This window comes from Oncorhynchus masou, unplaced genomic scaffold (assembly GCF_036934945.1).
Source record: "Oncorhynchus masou masou isolate Uvic2021 unplaced genomic scaffold, UVic_Omas_1.1 unplaced_scaffold_1252, whole genome shotgun sequence".
Taxonomy (NCBI): domain Eukaryota; kingdom Metazoa; phylum Chordata; class Actinopteri; order Salmoniformes; family Salmonidae; genus Oncorhynchus; species Oncorhynchus masou.
The window spans coordinates 15,450-35,161 of NW_027002342.1; the positions used below are offsets into that span (position 1 = coordinate 15,450).

A 19,712-nucleotide genomic window follows, 5' to 3' on the forward strand; every position below is an offset into this window, starting at 1 on the left:
GATTACTAATCATGTCATGAAAAGCTCCTAGTGGGCTAACCCAATATATTTGTGTAAAAATATTTACACAAAATAAGGGGATTGGGTTTGAATGAAAGAGCGGGAAGATGGAGTGACAAAGGGATTGGGTCTCTATCGGACCTTGAAAAGCTATTCTACCGTAAATACAGAATCTTATGCATTCTAATAACCGCCCATTCGGAGAAGGAAAATGCTAAAATATATATTTACTCTGAGCTGCCCTCGATAGATGGGTTGAAGATGGAAAACTGGTTTGCCCAGCAGAGATCGCCATTGTCATTGTCCTATTTCTGGTCGTAGTGTTGTAGAGCGGGTACGTTAAAGTACCCTGTCATTCTTAGGAGATTGTCTGTCCTTTCCTAGGCCACATATGTTTACAGCTGCAGCTGATAACTCGAAGTCTAGGATGTATCACTTCTTCAGTAAATAATCATTCAATGTTCATACTAAGTTGCCATAATCCGCTTATGCTGTATTCTGGCTGGTCTAGTCGAAATACACCATTTCAGCGAGGTGATCATCACCTCCATGTTGAAATTAGCCCTTATAAACGTACGGACACCAGTCCTCACGTCATTGGGAACTAAGGTTAACTTCCGTCAACAGACTTTTGTACTGGGGGAGAGAAGGGCGTGTTTCATCATTCTCAACCAATGTCTGTTCACTTGGGCGTGGCCACTGAGTGAGCATAGTTTACTTATGAAAACATTTCTCTCATTTAGAAGTTGAAATTACGTTTCATATTTTCACAAATAATTTCATATTTAATTCCATGTGAATCTGATAACTAGAATGTGTAGACTTTCCAAGATACAATTTATGTCATCCTATCATCAGATATAATGTCCCAGACAACAACTGATCTGACATCATATTCTTTAAGTACCAACGAACACTTTCAACTGGTTGAGAAAGGGAACTATTGTTCCATTCCCCAGCCTTTTGATATTACCATATTTTCTCTGTGGTAACACAGGGCTTTCCAAGAGTCCATTCTGTAGAGTGGAGAGAAAAGGAGGACAGGTATTTATGGGGGGAGGTCATAAACCTCACCCAACAGGGCAAAGTCATGACAGTAACACACACACTTGCACGCACACACACACACACACACACATACACACACAACCAGTATTTCAATGTTTGATATAAAACAGTTAGTCAGTGACACCTACAGGAGTGATGACCTGTGGGACTGAGTTACCAGTAGCACCAGAATAAAAGAATGGATAGAGTTTCTCAGTGAAGGTGTAGCCAGTGAAGGAGTAGATATGAGACAGCAACAGCAACAGCAGGAGAAGCAACAGGTGCAGCAGCAGTAGCAGAAGCAGCAGCAGGAGAAGCAGCAGCAGGAGAAGCTGCAGCAGCAGGAGCAACAGCTGCAGCAGCAGCAGTGGGAGAGGCTGCACTATTTGGAAGAATGGACTTGGGAGGAGATCCTTGACGGGAAAGGACCCTGGGCAGAGCCAGAGGAATATTGCCGCCCCAAAGCCGAGCTGGAGGCAGCGAAGGCAGAGAAGCGGCATTATGAGGAGCTAGCACGGCAGAGCAGCTGGAAGCCCGAGAGGCACCCCCAAAAATTTATTGGGGGGAGGCACAGGGAGAATGTGGCAGAGTCAGGAGCCAGACCTGAGCCAACTCCTCCTGTTAACAGTAAGGAGCCATGGATTTTATCGGAGCTATCGGCGAAGCTGAGGGCTGAGTCTGAGAGGGTCGAGGAGTTATTGGACAGAATGGAGGAGAGTGAACGGATGGGAGATGAGGAGACACTCAAGGAGGTGTTAATAGAATTGGGGGAGTGTGAAGAGAGAGAGGAGTTGATTTGGCGTAGTATGCAAGGCATTCGCCATCAGGTGTGTGTCCCCAGCCCGGTACCACCAGTGCCGGCACCCCGCACCAGGCTGTCTCTCCGTCCCATCAACACAGGTGCTCCCGCCTGTCCGGCGCTACCAGAGTTTCTGCCCCTCAGTCCAGAGGCGCCAGAGCCCCTCAGTAATGAGACGCCAGAGCCTCTCTGTCAAGAAGTGCCAGAGCCTTCCTGTCCAGCGCCGCCTGAGCTACCCGTCTGCCCAGCGCCGCCTGAGCTACCCGTCTGCCCAGCGCCGCCAGCGCCGCCAGTCTGCCCAGCGCCGTCAGTGCCGCCATATTGCCCAGCGCTGCCAGTCTACCCAGTGCCACCAGTCTGCCCAGCGCCGCCAGTCTGACCAGCGCCGCCAGTCTACCCAGTGCCACCAGTCTGCCCAGTGCCGCCAGTCTGCCCAGCGCCGCCAGTCTGCCCAGTGCCGTCAGTCTGCCCAGCGCCGCCAGTGCCGCCAGTCTGCCCAGCGCCGCCAGTGCCGCCAGATCCGCCATTCTGCCAGGATCTGCCAGAACTGCCAGTCAGCCAGGATCCGCCAGTCTGCCAGGATCCGCCAGAACTGCCGGGATCCGCCAGTCAGCCAGGATCTGCCAGTCAGCCAGGATCTCCCAGATCCGCCAGTCAGCCGGGATCCGCCATTCAGCCAGGATCCGCCATTCAGCCAGGATCTGCCATTCAGCCAGGATCCGCCAGTCAGCCGGGATCCGCCAGTCAGCCAGGATCCGCCATTCAGCCAGGATCTGCCATTCAGCCAGGATCTGCCAGAACTGCCAGTCAGCCAGGATCCGCCATTCAGCCAGGATCTGCCATTCAGCCAGGATCCGCCATTCAGCCAGGATCTGCCAGGACTCGCCATTCAGCCAGGACTCGCCATTCAGCCAGGATCTGCCATTCAGCCAGGATCCGCCATTCAGCCAGGATCTGCCAGAACTGCCAGTCAGCCAGGATCCACCAGTCAGCCAGGATCCACCAGTCAGCCAGGATCTTCCAGATCTGCCAGTCAGCCAGGATCCGCCATTCAGCCAGGATCTGCCGGAACCGCCAGTCAGCCAGGATCTGCCGGAACCGCCAGTCAGCCAGGGTCTGCCGGAAACGCCAGTCAGCCAGGATCGGCCGGAACCGCCAGTCAGCCAGGATCTGCCGGAACCGCCAGTCAGCCAGGATCTGTCGGAACCGCCAGTCAGCCAGGATCTGCTTGATTCATCAACCTGCCTGAGCTTCCTCTCAGTCCTGAGCTTCCTCTCAGTCCTGAGCTTCTTCTCAGTCCTGAGCTTCCTCAGTCCTGAGCTTCCTCAGTCCCGAGCTGCCCATCAGTCAGGAGCTGCCCCTCAGTCCAGTGTGGCCCTTGTGTGGGTTCCTAGGCCAAGGTTAGCGGCGAGGGTCGCCACTGAAGGGAGGGGGACTAAGACAGTTATGGAGTGGGGTCCACGTCCAGCGCCAGAGCCGCCACCGCGGACAGATGCCCACCCGGACCCTCCCCTATAGGTTTGGGTTGTGCGTTCGGAGTCCGCACCTTGGGGGGGGTACTGTCACGTTCTGACCATCGTTCATGTGTGTTTTTCTTGTCTTAGTGTTGGTCAGGACGTGAGCTGGGTGGGCATTCTATGTTGTGTGTCTGATTTGTCCATTTCTATGTTAGGCCTGATATGGTTCTCAATCAGAGGCAGGTGTTAGTCATTGTCTCTGATTGGGAACCATATTTAGGTAGCCTGTTTTGTGTTGGGTTTTGAGGGTGATTGTTCCTGTCTTTGTGTTTGTGGCACCAGATAGGACTGTTTTGGTTTTTGCACGTTTCTTCTTTTGTAGATTGTAGTACTTTCATCTTTATTAAAGATGCACAAAACTAACCACGCTGCATTTTGGTCCGCCTCTCTTTCCCCACAAGAAAACCATTACATCCAATCTCTTGAAAATCTGAAGATCTTTAATATCAATAGCAGTCAATCATTAATCATCACCTTATTCAGTCTCATTCTGATGGTCATAAAGTACTGCATGAACCCTGGCTAACAAGTTGAATCAGCAATACACAAATTGGTGTAATTATTTATTTACTAAATACCGAAATAATCACACGATCATACATCGATTACTAATCATGTCATGAAAAGCTCCTAGTGGGCTAACCCAATATGACAGCTGGTTACACAAAATAAGGGGATTGGGTTTGAATGAAAGAGCGGGAAGATGGAGTGACAAAGGGTTCGGACCTTGAAAAGCTATTCTACCATAAATACAGAATCTTATGCATTCTAATAACCGCCCATTCTGAGAAGGAAAATGCAAAATATATATTTACTCTGAGCTGCCCTTCGATAGATGGGTCGAAGATGGAAAACTGGTTTGCCCAGCAGAGATCGCCATTGTCATTGTCCTATTTCTGGTCGTAGTGTTGTAGAGCGGGTATGTTAAAGTACCCTGTCATTCTTAGGAGATTGTCTGTCCTTTCCTAGGCCACATATGTTTACAGCTGCAGCTGATAACTCGAAGTCTAGGATGTATCACTTCTTCAGTAAATAATCATTCAATGTTCATACTAAGTTGCCATAATCCGCTTATGCTGTATTCTGGCTGGTCTAGTCGAAATACACCATTTCAGCGAGGTGATCATCACCTCCATGTTGAAATTAGCCCTTATAAACGTACGGACACCAGTCCTCACGTCATTGGGAACTAAGGTTAACTTCCGTCAACAGACTTTTGTACTGGGGGAGAGAAGGGCGTGTTTCATCATTCTCAACCAATGTCTGTTCACTTGGGCGTGGCCACTGAGTGAGCATAGTTTACTTATGAAAACATTTCTCTCATTTAGAAGTTGAAATTACGTTTCATATTTTCACAAATAATTTCATATTTAATTCCATGTGAATCTGATAACTAGAATGTGTAGACTTTCCAAGATACAATTTATGTCATCCTATCATCAGATATAATGTCCCAGACAACAACTGATCTGACATCATATTCTTTAAGTACCAACGAACACTTTCAACTGGTTGAGAAAGGGAACTATTGTTCCATTCCCCAGCCTTTTGATATTACCATACTTTCTCTGTGGTAACACAGGGCTTTCCAAGAGTCCATTCTGCAGAGTGGAGAGAAAATGAGGACAGGTATTTATGGGGGGGGGTCATAAACCTCACCCAACAGGGCAAAGTCATGACAGTAACACACACACTTGCACGCACACACACACACACACACATATACACACACACACACACACACACACACATACACACACAACCAGTATTTCAATGTTTGATATAAAACAGTTAGTCAGTGACACCTACAGGAGTGATGACCTGTGGGGCTGAGTTACCAGTAGCACCAGAATAAAAGAATGGATAGAGTTTCTCAGTGAAGGTGTAGCCAGTGAAGGAGTAGATATGAGACCTGGCCTCCACATTATAGAAGGAGACCCGACCCTCCTCATAATCCACAAACACCCCCACCTTCTGGGGCTTCTCTCTCAGGGAGAGGACGACAGAGGGGCCAGAGAGAGCCTTGTATTCTTTAAACCTCAGCCAAACAGTCCAGCATCCATTCTCAGGTTTCAGGTAAATATACTTCTTCCTGTTGATGGACTCTCTGGCCACTCCTAAAGTCCACCCCTCCTTCCCCTCCACCTGTACCTCGTAGTAGAATTTCCCTGAGGAGAAACTCTCCTTTCCCAAGACATAGGGAACAGTATCAAACCTCTTTGGGTTATCAGGGAGATTCTGTTTCATGTCTCCATATCTAACTTGTTTCCTGTCTTCAGACAGGATGAGTCTGGGATGTGCTGTATCAGGATCTAGAGTCACATCCACTGTGGAGAGAAACACACACTTTATTAGAATAAACTAAATAAACATAACAATATGGGGGACTGCATTTTATTGCTCAGTACATTGCTGTGGGACACATGAATAGTGATGTGCTGTATCAGGGTCTAGTGTCACATCCACTGTGAAGTAAAAAATAAGAACATCAATATGTGGGAGAACATTTTACTGCAGGACTTACTGCACAGAACATTACTGTAGACATATGTAGCCTATAAGTTATTATTGATAACAGCAGAAGTATACTGTAGATGTGAATGTGTGGTCATGTTATTTCAAGTAATACCAGTATGTGAATATATTAATATTCATGTGGAAACTCTAGTAGGGCAATGGTCAAAATATCATATCACAATACTTAAAATAAATTGACGGAATGACAGTATTTTATGCTTTTGAATAATTAAAAGTTCAGAAGTTTTCATCAATTTCTGTACTTCCTGCACTGATTTGAGATCATTTCCACAATGCCACGTAGGGCTGCACGATATGGGAAAACAATCTATGCTTTATTTTGAACCGAATGTTGCAATTGTGATTTGACTTGCGATTTAGAGCAAAATACTTTGGTGAACTGTTGGAATCAAGGAAATAAAATGATTATTCCAATTCAACAATTTGAATATAATAGTGGCCACTTTAAATACAGTGTTTGACATGACAACAAATGAAAATGCCAGGGAGGAGTTATTGTGACACGGTAGGAACCAAAGTGTTGACAAATGTTTCCTAGGGGACTCTACAATCTTTGGATATATTGCACGTTTTTGTTAGCTACTTCATGTAGCATACATATTCTTGCTTTGCTTATTCCCCTTTGATTTAGAAGAAACTGTTGTGCAAAAAACATGCAGATATACATTACCGGTCAAAAGTTGTGACACACCTACTCATTCAAGGGTTTTTCTTTATTTTTAACTATTTTCTACATTGTAGAATAATAGTAAAGACATCAAAACTATGAAATAACAATTATGGAATCATGGAGTAACCAAAAAATGTGGTTAAAATGAAAATGTATTTTAGATTCTTCAACATAGCCACCCTTTGGCATGATGACAGCTTTTTTTGCACACTCTCTCAACCAGCTTCATGAGGAATGATTTTCCAACAGTCTTGAAGGAGTTCCCATAAATGCTGAACACTTGTTGGCTGCTTTTCCTTCACTCTGCTGTCCTACTCATCCCAAACTATCTCAATTGGGTTGAGGTCAGATGATTGTGAAGGCCAGGTCATCTGATGCAGCACTCCATCCCTCTCCTTCTTGGTTAATAGCCCTAACACAGCCTGGAGGTGTGTTTTGGGTCATTGTTCTGTTGTAAAACAAATGATAGTCACACAAAGCCCAAACCAGATGGGGTTGAGTATCGCTGCAGAATGCTGTGGTAGCTATGCTGGTTAAGTGTGCCTTGAATTCTAAATAAATCACTGACAGTGTCAACGGTAAAGCACCCCCACACCACCTCCTCCATGCTTCACGGTGGGAACCACACATGCAGAGATCATCTGTTCACCTACTCTGCGTCTCACAAAGACACCTGACACATTCAACCATGAAGGCCAGATTCATGGAGTCTCCTCTGAACAGTTGATGTTGAGATGTGTCTGTTACTTGAACTCTGTGAAGCATTTATTTGGGCTGCAATTTCTGAGGCTGGTAACTCTAATGTACTTATCCTCTGCAGCAGAGGTAACTCTGGGTCTTCCTTTCCTGTGGCGGTCCTCATGAGTTTCATCTTGGCGATTGATGGTTTTTGCGACTGCACTTAAAGAAACTTTAAAAGTTCTTGACATTTTCCGGATTAACTGACCTGCATGTCCTAAAGTAATGGACTGTCGTTTCTCTTTGCTTATTTGAGCTGTTCTTACCATAATATGGACTTGGTATTTTACCAAATGTGGCTATCTTCTGTATACCACCCCTACCTTGTCACAACACAACTGATTGGCTCAAATGCATTAAGGAAATAAATTCCACAAATGTAATTTTAACAAAGGACATCTGTTAATTGAAATTCTATCAAGGTGGCTACCTCATAAAGGTGGTTGACAGAATACCAAGAGTGTACAAAGCTGTCATCAAGGCAAAGGGTGGTAACTTGAAGAATCTCCAATATAAAATACATTTTGACTTGTTTAACACTTTTTTGGTTACTACATGATTCCATGTGTTATTTCATAGTTTTGACATCTTCACTATTATTCTACAATGTAGAAAATAGTAGAAATAAAGAAAAACCCTGGAATTAGTAGGTGTGTCCAAACTTTTGGGTGTGTCCAAACGTTCGACACCATTACTGGGATTATGGGTGTGTCCAAACGTTCGACACCATTACTGGGATTATCCGTCTGTATACAGTAGCTTGTTACGTTTGCTCTGACTGTACATTTATTAGCTAGCTAACGATTAGCGACTAACAAGATTTAGGCCCAACTTGCATAGAAAATACAAACTAGCTGTTTACAGATGTAGAAACACAAATTTATAGTGTATTTATAGAACGCTAGTGGATTTACGGTATATTAATAAGAAGCAAAGTGAAAACAGCATCGTTGTCATTAACATTGTTGCACATACTGCATTGATGCGGAGACTGAATGCAGTTGTCTCTTGGTAAGAGGAACAACAAACGCGCTCCATGAGTGACAGGGGGCGGGGCTAGGTCTGTGTGGAATGCGGCATGGAGAGAGAGAGAGAGAGAGAGCGGAGAGAGATGACTCAAATAGCGAAGTAAACTATAAAAATGGACATAACACACGGCGTATCACATTTAACAATTCAAACAGTCAAATACCATTATGGAAAGTAAAGTTTAAAAAAACAAAACTTTTCATGCATCAATACCTGAATATCGTAAAATACGGTCTACCGCCCAGCCCTAAACTCTAGGTGGGTGGACTGGAGAGTACAACAAACACACTGACCTGCATGTTTTCTGATGGTTTCAAGTTCTACAATATAAACAGAGAGTATGTCAGATTTAGGGGAAACCAGAAACTATGGTAATATAATATTACAGTAGAGTATACTGTGTGGTGCCCTTGGAACACAATGACAAATCTCCTCTGCATCTCTAAACTTTATTGATAAGGTTCGGGACCAGAAACATATCCAAAGTGACATGGTGTAAAAATACATCCCTCTACCATAATATAGTATACCTTAAGCAACAGAAATATGATATTAAATATATTTTAAATACAATTCAGTATCATTAATTTACCTGGACAGCCCTTCATGTTTACTAAATCTGTGGGTAAATTAAACATAAAACAAATTATAATTCTTGCTAATTAAAATGAGAACATTTTGAAATAAATTAATAAAACAATATAATTCTTTGTGTAAATATTTCCATTGCAGTGAGTAAAATATTATTCCAATACAGTGATATTTTACCACATAATTATGACTAATCTTTGTGCTATTTGCACAATGCAAATTGTAAGCCCTTGGAAATGGGCTCTCCAACCCTGTTCCTGGAGACCACCCTGTATGTTTTAACTCCAACCCTGTTCCTGGAGAGTTACCATCCTGTATGTTTTAACTCCAACCCTGTTCCTGGAGAGTTACCGTCCTGTTTGTTTTAACTCCAACCCTGTTCCTGGAGAGTTACCATCCTGTATGTTTTAACTCCAACCCTGTTCCTGGAGAGTTACCACCCTGTATGTTTTAACTCCGACCCTGTTCCTGGAGAGATACTGTCCTGTAGGTTTTAACTCCAACCCTGTTCCTGGAGAGATACTGTCCTGTAGGTTTTAACTCCGACCCTGTTCCTGGAGAGTTACCATCCTGTATGTTTTAACTCCAACCCTGTTCCTGGAGAGTTACCGTCCTGTTTGTTTTAACTCCAACCCTGTTCCTGGAGAGTTACCATCCTGTATGTTTTAACTCCAACCCTGTTCCTGGAGAGTTACCACCCTGTATGTTTTAACTCCGACCCTGTTCCTGGAGAGATACCGTCCTGTATGTTTTAACTCCGACCCTGTTCCTGGAGAGATACTGTCCTGTAGGTTTTAACTCCAACCCTGTTCCTGGAGAGTTACTGTCCTGTAGGTTTTAACTCCAACCCTGTTCCTGGAGAGTTACCACCCTGTAGGTTTTAACTCCAACCCTGTTCCTGGAGAACCACCCTGTAGGTTTTTGCTCCAACCCTGTTCCTGGAGACCCCCCTTTATGTTTTAACTCCAACCCTGTTCCTGGAGACCACTCTGTAGGTTTTCGCTCCAATCCTTTTCCTGGAGACCACCCTGTAAGTTTTAACTCCAACCCTGTTCCTGGAGAGTTACCATCCTGTATGTTTTAACTCCAACCCTGTTCCTGGAGAGTTACCACCCTGTATGTTTTAACTCCGACCCTGTTCCTGGAGAGATACTGTCCTGTAGGTTTTAACTCCGACCCTGTTCCTGGAGAGTTACCATCCTGTATGTTTTAACTCCAACCCTGTTCCTGGAGAGTTACCGTCCTGTTTGTTTTAACTCCAACCCTGTTCCTGGAGAGTTACCATCCTGTATGTTTTAACTCCAACCCTGTTCCTGGAGAGTTACCACCCTGTATGTTTTAACTCCGACCCTGTTCCTGGAGAGATACTGTCCTGTATGTTTTAACCCCAACCCTGTTCCTGGAGAGATACTGTCCTGTAGGTTTTAACTCCAACCCTGTTCCTGGAGAGTTACTGTCCTGTAGGTTTTAACTCCAACCCTGTTCCTGGAGAGTTACCACCCTGTAGGTTTTAACTCCAACCCTGTTCCTGGAGAACCACCCTGTAGGTTTTTGCTCCAACCCTGTTCCTGGAGACCCCCCTTTATGTTTTAACTCCAACCCTGTTCCTGGAGACCACTCTGTAGGTTTTCGCTCCAATCCTTTTCCTGGAGACCACCCTGTAAGTTTTAACTCCAACCCTGTTCCTGGAGAGTTACCATCCTGTATGTTTTAACTCCGACCCTGTTCCTGGAGACCACCCTGTATGTTTTAACTCCAGCCCTGTTCCTGGAGACCATCCTGTATGTATGTTTTAACTCCAGCCCTGTTCATGGAGATCACCCTGTAGGTGTTCGCTCCAACTCTGTTCCTGGAGACCACCCTGTAGGTTTTTGCTCCAACTCTGTAGGTTTTTGCTCCAACCCTGTTCCTGGAGACCACCCTGTAGGTTTTCGCTCCAACCCTGTAGGTTTTTGCTCCAACCCTGTTCCTGGAGACCACCCTGTAGGTTTTCGCTCCAACCCTATAGGTTTTCGCTCCAACCCTGTTCCTGGAGACCACCCTGTAGGTTTTCGCTCCAACCCTGTTCCTGGAGACCACCCTGTAGGTTTTCGCTCCAACCCTGTTCCTGGAGACCACCCTGTAGGTTTTCGCTCCAACCCTGTTCCTGGAGACCACCCTGTAGGTTTTCGCTCCAACCCTGTTCCTGGAGACCACCCTGTAGGTTTTCGCTCCAACCCTGTTCCTGGAGACCACCCTATAGGTTTTCGCTCCAACCCTGTTCCTGGAGACCACCCTGTAGGTTTTCGCTCCAACTCTGTTCCTGGAGCCCACCCTGTAGGTTTTCGCTCCAACCCTGTTCCTGGAGACCACCCTGTAGGTTTTCGCTCCAACCCTGTTCCTGGAGACCACCCTGTAGGTGTTCTCTCCAACCCTAATCTGGTGCACCTAATAATAATTTGCTGGTTGATGAATTGAATCAGGTTAGTTATAACTAAGGTTGGATTGAAAGCTACGGGACGGCAGCGCTACAGGATCAGGGTTGGAGAACCCTGCCTTAGAATATACATGTATGTATTGTATATTGACCATAAGGGTCTAGTAATGCATCGTGTATAGCTTCTACTTACCCAGCTGATCAGCAAGTATCTCTGCAGACAAACATATTAATTTAAGTTAATTAAAACATTCTTAATGGTGAATAATTCATTCAACTTGTGTGGCAGGGGGATGGGGACAGTAAAAACAATGTGATGAAAAGTATTAATGCCAAATATGTAAGGATTTTAAATCCATGAAACTAGCTGTTGTACGCTATCCATTTCTGTTACACATTCATGAAATGGGAATTGTTTGTCTCCAATTGTTGTTTGGTATAACAATCAAATTGGGAGTACAAAAATGACACGTTGATGCATAGGACTGTTGGACACAACTTACTCAGCTTAGTGCTGAGATTTTTCTCTGCAGACATGAAAAGAGAACCGTTAGAGTGAACACAATGCATAGGACCAGGAGTGTCAAACTCATTCCATGGAGGGCCTGGTATCTGCTGGTTTTAGTTTTTTCCTTTCAATTAACACCTAGACAACCAGGTGTGTGGCTTTCCTAACTAATTAGTGACCTTAATTAATCAATCAAGTATAAGGGAGGAGTGAAAACCCACAGACACTTGGTCCTCCATGGAATGAGTTTGACACGTGCATAGGACTGTTGAACACTACTTACTCAACTCAAGTCTAAGTTCATCTTTAACTTGCTCTGCAGAAATAAAATAAAAAACAGAAAACAGAGAACATACTTAATGAACACAGAACCTCAATGTTTTCTCTGACAAAGTTCCATTTCTGGAGGAGATAACTGCATGTTTGGCAGTAAGACGCTACTTACCTAGCTCTTGACTGTGTTCAGCTCTGGATGCATCTACAGACATGACAATAGATAACAGTTAGAGGAAAGGTCCACAAAATGACTTACTCAATGTTTTCTGATAAAGTCCTTTACATGAAGGAAGAAGTTACACTGATGTAGTTCAGGTAAACCATGCACTGAGATATAAATAAACCTTATATTAAAACATTACTATTTTTGTGCAGAAAGTTGTTTTAAATAGAAATGTTTGCCCTATACTGTGAACTGAATTTTATTTTATACAAATCCTTAAATACACCTGTACAGTATCTGACCAATGTCTGCTTTTTACTTCTCAACGTCAAACAGGGCGTGCTTATATTTGTCCTGTTTCACTGTATATACAAGTGTTTAACTTATACGAGAGTGAGTTGTGAGGTGGAACTGTGTTTATTTGCATATCTCAACTCCCCATGAGAGTGGGGTCACGACCAGGGATCAGCCATTATTGACGGCGACCCTGGAGTAATGAGGGTTAACTGCCTTGCTCAAGGGTAGATCAACTGATCTTTTTCACCTTGTCTGCTCGGGGAATTGAACTAGCAAGCATTCGGTTCTAGTTCCCAACTCCTTGTGTATGTCACTGTAAACTGCACTGCAAAACATTTACATTCAGTAAAATAAACCCTTTAATCAGTTTTCTATGACTGTAGTCATTGTACAAACTTTTCCACCGCCAGACGCTGAAAGCTGATATGACCACAAGGACAATGACCAGAGAGACAATCACTGCAAGGGCCACTTTCCATGTTTCTGTGTGAACAAGGATCAGCTCGCCTGCAAGACACAAATCAACTGAGATCAGTGACATGTAACCAATAATACCAAATCATAATATTAAAGGGACATTTCGCTCATAAAGAATGTTTTGTCAGACGCTTACAGACTTCAAATGAAACCACGTCCCATGACATCAGCTGTGTCGCTCCAGCAATATGCCTCAATGCCAAATTAATGGAAAAGATAACCATCATCTCATTTCCTGGTTTAATGTTGTGTTTATCTTTTCCATTCATTTGAAGTGGAGGCATATAGCTGGATCTACAAAACCAACAGGGTTTCAGCTTGACATTACAATACTTTAGAGTTCTAAACAATAATGATGTTACTCACTAGGGATGTGAAACTCTGTCTCCATCTTAATCGCCTCATGTTGCTGCCTCTGTCTCAGTCTGCAGGTAAAGCGGTTGATGTCAGTCTCCTTTACGATGGTCTTTAGTTTGACTACGTAGAATCCCTCATAGTCCCTGTCTGTCTCTGACGGTCCAGCAGACAGAGTGACCCCTTCACTGTCCAGCCACTCCAACTCAGGCTCAGGGAACCAGCCTTTAGTTACACACAGCAGAGCCATCCCTCCTTCTTTCTGTCCCTCAATGGAAACCTCTGGCTTGGATCCTATAGCTACAGACACAAAGGGAGACTGGAGATGAAGTACTACTGAGATTGGGAGGAACATCACATGGGTTGTTGTATTTAAGAAATGTACCTCTGACGTAGACTTGAATGGTGGCATCATCATAATGTGTCTTAGACTCAACAAGACATTTATAATGTCCATCATCAGTGCCTTGTACCCTGGTCAGTTTCAAAGAGGTGTTGCCCTTCTTCAGTTCCTCTTTAAACAACGATGTCCTTCCCCTGTAGGAGTGGATCTGATCATGATATTTGTCTCTGCCATCTTGGTAGAGATGGACTCTAATGTTTGACTGAGTGTCTGGGAGGTTGACTCTGAACCAGTCAACTCTCATGTCCTCAGCACTGATGTTGGGTTTGATGTAACAGGGCAGAATGATGTCATCACCAGCCACAGCAACAATGGCACGAGTCGGACCAAGAACCTCAAACTTCTCTGGAAAGACAAACAACCATTCAAAAACGACCATGCACATCATCAACGGTTGGTGCCTTTCAAACTTTAACAGGCCACACTAAAGATCAACACCAAACCTGGCCCAAATACGTAAGGTTTGCTTGATTTAGCTTGGTTGCCAATGGAATAGCCTAGTACCGAAAGTGCAAACCGTAGCCATCGTTCATGCAAATCCTCACATTGTTCACACACACACACACACACACACACACACACACACACACACACACACACACACACACACACACACAAAGAACATGAGGTCACTCTACCAGAGCCTGCTCTTTGGAGGAGAAGCAGGAGATTGACACACAGACAGTCTGTCCAAGTCCACATCATTTCTGAAAGAGAGGATAACATACTGGGATTCAATGTAGGCGATGTTATGGATCATATGATATGGATTTATTATGTCATCACCTAAGACCACCTGAGACCTAAGACAGAAGACTAATTAAGACAGACTTTCAAAAATATCTAAAACTTGGTCCTTTTATTTGATAATATAAAACCTTTCTCCCATTTCTCCATAATCCCTGACAGCTGCACTGAGGGATATGACAGACAGACACACACACACACACACACACACACACACGCACACTATTTTATAACCTAAGGCATAGGACTACTCAAGACAGACTTTCTTAAATATGCTAAACTTGGCCTTTTTATCAAGGCCTGTCTGGTTCTCACACACAGCTATTGCCAACCATCAACATTGACTTGAATATTAATTGCTGGGATTTATTAGTATAAAGCATTTCTGCCGTTAACTATATTTTCTCTGACAGCTTTAAACATATATACAAATAATACTTACGATTAGATACACGCAGATCACAATTGAGAAGAGTTTGGCTTAAAGCTCGCTGGCCTGTGGGGAAAGACTGGAGAGGAAATAAATCTGGTGTGTCTACTGCAAGGCAGGGAAGTAGCTTCAACATAACTTGTTATTCTTGTAGATGAGATGGAATCTACACTTTAATCAGCTTGAGTTAACTTATGAGGAAGTAGGTGAGAGGTGGCATAGTGTCTGGAAACAAAACTCTGATAAACTGGCTACACTAAGATGTCACACATAGAGATCACAGGAGGCTGGTAAGGGGAGGACGGCTCATAATAATGGCTGCAATGGAGTAAATGGAACTGTATCAGCAACATGGAAACCAGGTCTTTGATGTGTTTGAGACTATTCTATAAATTCCATTCCAGCCATTAATATGAGTCTGTCCTCCCAAATGAACGTGCCAGCAGCCACCTGTGAGAGATGCAAGCGATCGCTGAGGGATCCTCCACTTTCCTAAACCTGTTGTTTGTTCACTTTCACTGGATTGTTTTTCTTACTCTCCTTTCAGTTTTTAACTGTGTCCTCTTTATATTACCATCCATATGTCACATATTGATTGTGGCATCCAGAATCAATATGTGAACCAGACATTCTGTTTATGACTGTAGGGTTTGTATCAGTGTTTGGTTTGTATTCTATACCAGAGGTTCTCAACCTTTTGTAGATTCTCTACCACCAATCACATTTGGACCTGTCTGAAGTACCTTTTCATGTGTGTGTGACAGGACATGAAAATATTTTGGTTTACTTGTAATACTGTTTGTCTACATATCATTTAATGATACAAATAATGTAATAAAGATAACAATCATTATAACATGATTACCATTTATATTGTAATTATTGACTATAGAGGGGGTTGTTGTGAAATGTGTAATATGTTAGCCATTTCATGCAATCTGGAGCCTTCATTATATCAAGTACTGGGGTGGCAGGTAGCGTAGTGGTTCGAGCGTTGGGCCAGTAACCGAAAGGTTGCTAGATCGAATCACTGAGCTGACAAGGTAAAAATCTGTTGTTCTGCCCCTGAACAAGGCAGTTAACCCACTGTTCCTAGGCTGTCATTGTAAATAAGAATTTGTTCTTAACTGACTTTGATTGGGAACCATACCAGGTCAAACACATAGAAATACAAATATAGAACAAAACATAGAATACCCACCCACATCACACCCTGACCAAACGTCTCTGATTGAGAATCATACTTAGGTAGCCTGTTTTCCCCATTTTGGTTGTGGGTGTTTAATTTCTGATAAGTGTCTGTTCACCTGGCAGAACCTGGCAGAACTGTTTCGAATTGTTACATAGCCTAAATGTTCTACTAATTTTGACAAGGGCCGACAGGGATCTGTGTAGTAAACTGTATAGGGAATAGGGTGCCATTTGGAACACAAACTGACTGCTGAGACAGACAAGTAAAAGGAACAGGAAACATATTGTATTAAGTATGTAAAACATGATCACAATACATATAACGTACTACGTATAAAGTATTACATGTACTGTGGCACCTGGAACAACATTTGAAACGTGTATCTCTATAACTCCATAATCATAAGACATACATTACTTACAATTAGATGCTCTTAGATCACAATGAGAAAGGTTTGATGGTTTCAATATCGCCAGGAAACAGGAAGGAAGTTGTGCACCGACTGCAAGGCAGGTCTATGATGAACTACCATGTGTTAGTAGGCAGCATGGTTCAGTGAGAATAGAACATTTTGAGGTAGAACTAACAGTATGTGAAACTTGTCAACATTGAGTATGCTTTAAAATACCAGCATGTCATGCTCATTTAGTTTTCTTTTACATACAGTAGTATGATTATTTTTGTTACCTTTATTTAACCAGGCAAGTCAGTTAAGAACAAATTCTTATTTACAATGACCACCAGCGAAACCTGGACGATGCTGGGCCAATGGTGCACCGCCTTATGGGACTCCCAATCACGGCCAGATGTGATACAGCCTGGATTCGAACCAGGGACTGTACTGATGCCTCTTGCACTGAGATGCAGGGCTTTAGACCACTGTGCCACTCAGGAGCCCACAGCACACATATGTAACAGTATAATTTTAAACCGTCCCTTCGCCCATACCCGGGCGCGAACCAGGGACCTTCTGCACACATCAACAACAGTCACCCTCAAAGCATCGTTACCCATTGCTCCACAAAAGCCGCGGCCCTTGCAGTGCAAGGGGAACTACTACTTCAAGGTCTCAGAGCAAGTGACGTCACCGATTGAAACGCTATTTAGCACACACCGCTAACTAAGCTAGTCGTTTCACATCCGTTACACTCACCCCCCTTTTGACCTTCCTCCTTTTCCGCAGCAACCAGTGATCCGGGTCAACAGCATCAATGTAACAGTATAATTTTAAACCGTCCCCTCGCCCATACCCGGGCGCGAACCAGGGACCCTCTGCACACATCAACAACTGACACCCACGAAGCATCGTTACCCATCGCTCCACAAAAGCCACGGCCCTTGCAGAGCAAGGGGAACTACTACTTCAAGGTCTCAGAGCAAGTGACGTCACCGATTGAAACGCTATTTAGCGCACACCGCTAACTAAGCTAGCCGTTTCACATCCGTTACACATACAGCATGCAGACTTTCACTGAGTGACTCATGCTCCGTACCTCATCCATACTGAATGTTTCATAATGACAGTGTCAGTTCCATACTATGTGGACTGCTGTCTTGGACTACAGGAGAACCAGGGCCTTCTGACACTGATATAAAGCACACTAGAGGGCAGTAGATACGCACCGATCACAGGGATGTGGTAGCTAAGCTTTGATACGTATGGTGCTGTAGAGAGGAAGAGCATTATCATGTTGGGATCCAGTCCTCTTCTACCATCTCTTCTCATCTACCTTCTCCTCTCATCTACCTCCTGCTCCTCATCTGCCTCCTGCTCCTCATCTGCCTCCTGCTCTTCATCTGCCTCCTGCTCCTCATCTGCCTCCTGCTCCTCATCTACCTCCTGCTCCTCATCTACCTCCTGCTCCTCATCTACCTCCTGCTCCTCATCTAACTCCTGCTCCTCATCTAAATCCTAATGGACTTCCTGACCAGCCGCCCCCAGGTGGTAAGGGTAGGTAGCAACACATCTGCCATGCTGATCCTCAACACTGGAGCCCCCCAGGGGTGCGTGCTCAGTCCCCTCCTGTACTCCCTGTTCACCTACGACTGCAAGGCCAGGCACGACTCCAACGCCATCATTAAGTTTTCAGAGGACACAACAGTGGTAGCCCTGATCACCGACAACAACAAGACAGCCTATAGGGAGGAGTTCAGAGACTAGGACAAAAAGGCTTCTCAACAGTTTTTACCCCCAAGCCATAAGACTCCTGAACAGGTAATCAAATGGCTACCCGGACTATTTGCATTGCGTGTCCCCCCCAACCCCTCTTTTACGCTGCTGCTACTCTCTGTTTATCATATATGCATAGTCACTTTAACTATACATTCATGTACATACTACCTCAATTGGCCTGACCAACCAGTGCCCCCACACATTGGCTAACCAGGCTATCTGCATTGTGTCCCGCCACCCACCACCCGCCAACCCCTCTTTTACGCTACTGCTACTCTCTGTTCATCATATATGCATAGTCACTTTAACCATATCTACATGTACATACTACCTCAATCAGCCCGACTAACCGGTGCCTGTATGTAAACATACGTTTCCCATGCCAATAAAGCTCTTGAATTGAAATTGAAAGAGAGGAGACAGTGAACGGGCAGAGCAGGGGAGAGAGAACGAGATAAGGGCCACTGCACTGAGGGATATGACAGACGGACGGACGGACGGACGGACGGACAGACAGACCCAGAACAATGCCCTGAGCATGTAGCAATTGTTCTTTACTAAGTGTGTGTGTGCTGTTCCTCAATGGACAACTGATAACACACTGCTCAGCATGTTCACTCTACTAAAAGCTTTAGTCCCATTAAGACAGATCTATCCAATCAGCAGACAGCATGTATATTCATCTGAAGCATAAGGCTCATAAAGCAGGAGATTAACTGGGGCTGAGGAACATGGAAAACATCTGAAACACAACACTGCTCTGGGCACAACCATGTTGACTTGTTGTGTATGTCTGGATGTATCTAATTCCAATGAGGCAAAATGGGACAGCCCACAGTATCGACTATAAAAAGCTAAGGCGTCCAGGAGAGGACACACGATCAGGGGCGGACATTCGTTTTGTTCTCCTCCTTCACGGTTTGGTCCGACCGAGAGAGAGAGATCGTGTTATTTCGGGTAGCTTCTATCGGCATACGGCAGGTGAGTTCACGACAGCTCACACGGAGTTTACAGACTACGAGCCTGGCAGTTTATCTCTCTCCAGTTAATTATAGCGAGTGTCCTGGTTTCAGCACTGCAGGTTGTTAACAGCTCCAACAACACCAGAGGAGAGCGGAGATTTGAAGAGCCCCTCCCCGCCCAAGTAACAACCACAGCGGGTAGAGTCCAAGCGCAGCCCTGTTGTCAGTTTCAGCACCACCAGCAAGGAAGAGCAGAGCTGTCCAAACATCCAGCAGTTTGTGACCGCTATCTTCGGTGAGATCATCCACACAACACAACACCCCAAGACAGCTATAACCGGGAGTAATCTAGCGGAAAATAGTCTACAGCCACCGATTGAGTGGA

At 44.5% G+C, this 19,712-nt stretch overlaps 1 protein-coding gene and 1 pseudogene across 5 annotated transcripts in view; one reads left to right on the forward strand and one right to left on the reverse strand.

The window, feature by feature from the left end:
* Nucleotides 1–3,785: 3,785 nt before the first annotated feature.
* The window catches only part of LOC135530091 (butyrophilin subfamily 1 member A1-like), a 145,603-nt gene continuing 129,676 nt past the window's right edge, over nucleotides 3,786–19,712 (reverse strand). Inside the window, exons 1-12 of one of the 5 annotated variants that reach the window (XM_064958483.1) lie at nucleotides 16,614–16,686; nucleotides 15,013–15,079; nucleotides 14,462–14,530; nucleotides 13,806–14,168; nucleotides 13,433–13,720; nucleotides 12,986–13,096; nucleotides 12,299–12,331; nucleotides 12,137–12,169; nucleotides 11,539–11,559; nucleotides 8,931–8,957; nucleotides 8,632–8,658; nucleotides 3,786–5,690 (exon numbers count right to left, since the gene is read on the reverse strand). In XM_064958483.1, coding sequence (XP_064814555.1) covers nucleotides 5,155–5,690; nucleotides 8,632–8,658; nucleotides 8,931–8,957; nucleotides 11,539–11,559; nucleotides 12,137–12,169; nucleotides 12,299–12,331; nucleotides 12,986–13,096; nucleotides 13,433–13,720; nucleotides 13,806–14,168; nucleotides 14,462–14,528 — 1,506 coding nt within the window. In that variant the 5' untranslated portion in view covers nucleotides 14,529–14,530; nucleotides 15,013–15,079; nucleotides 16,614–16,686 and the 3' untranslated portion in view covers nucleotides 3,786–5,154. Of the gene's footprint in view, nucleotides 5,691–8,631; nucleotides 8,659–8,930; nucleotides 8,958–11,538; nucleotides 11,560–12,136; nucleotides 12,170–12,298; nucleotides 12,332–12,985; nucleotides 13,097–13,432; nucleotides 13,721–13,805; nucleotides 14,169–14,461; nucleotides 14,531–15,012; nucleotides 15,769–16,613; nucleotides 16,687–19,712 lie in introns of those variants that run through there. The other 4 variants (XM_064958484.1, XM_064958485.1, XM_064958482.1 and 1 more) reach the window with 4 other exon arrangements.
* Nucleotides 19,111–19,712, forward strand: part of LOC135530090 (secretogranin-3-like) — a 29,754-nt pseudogene continuing 29,152 nt past the window's right edge.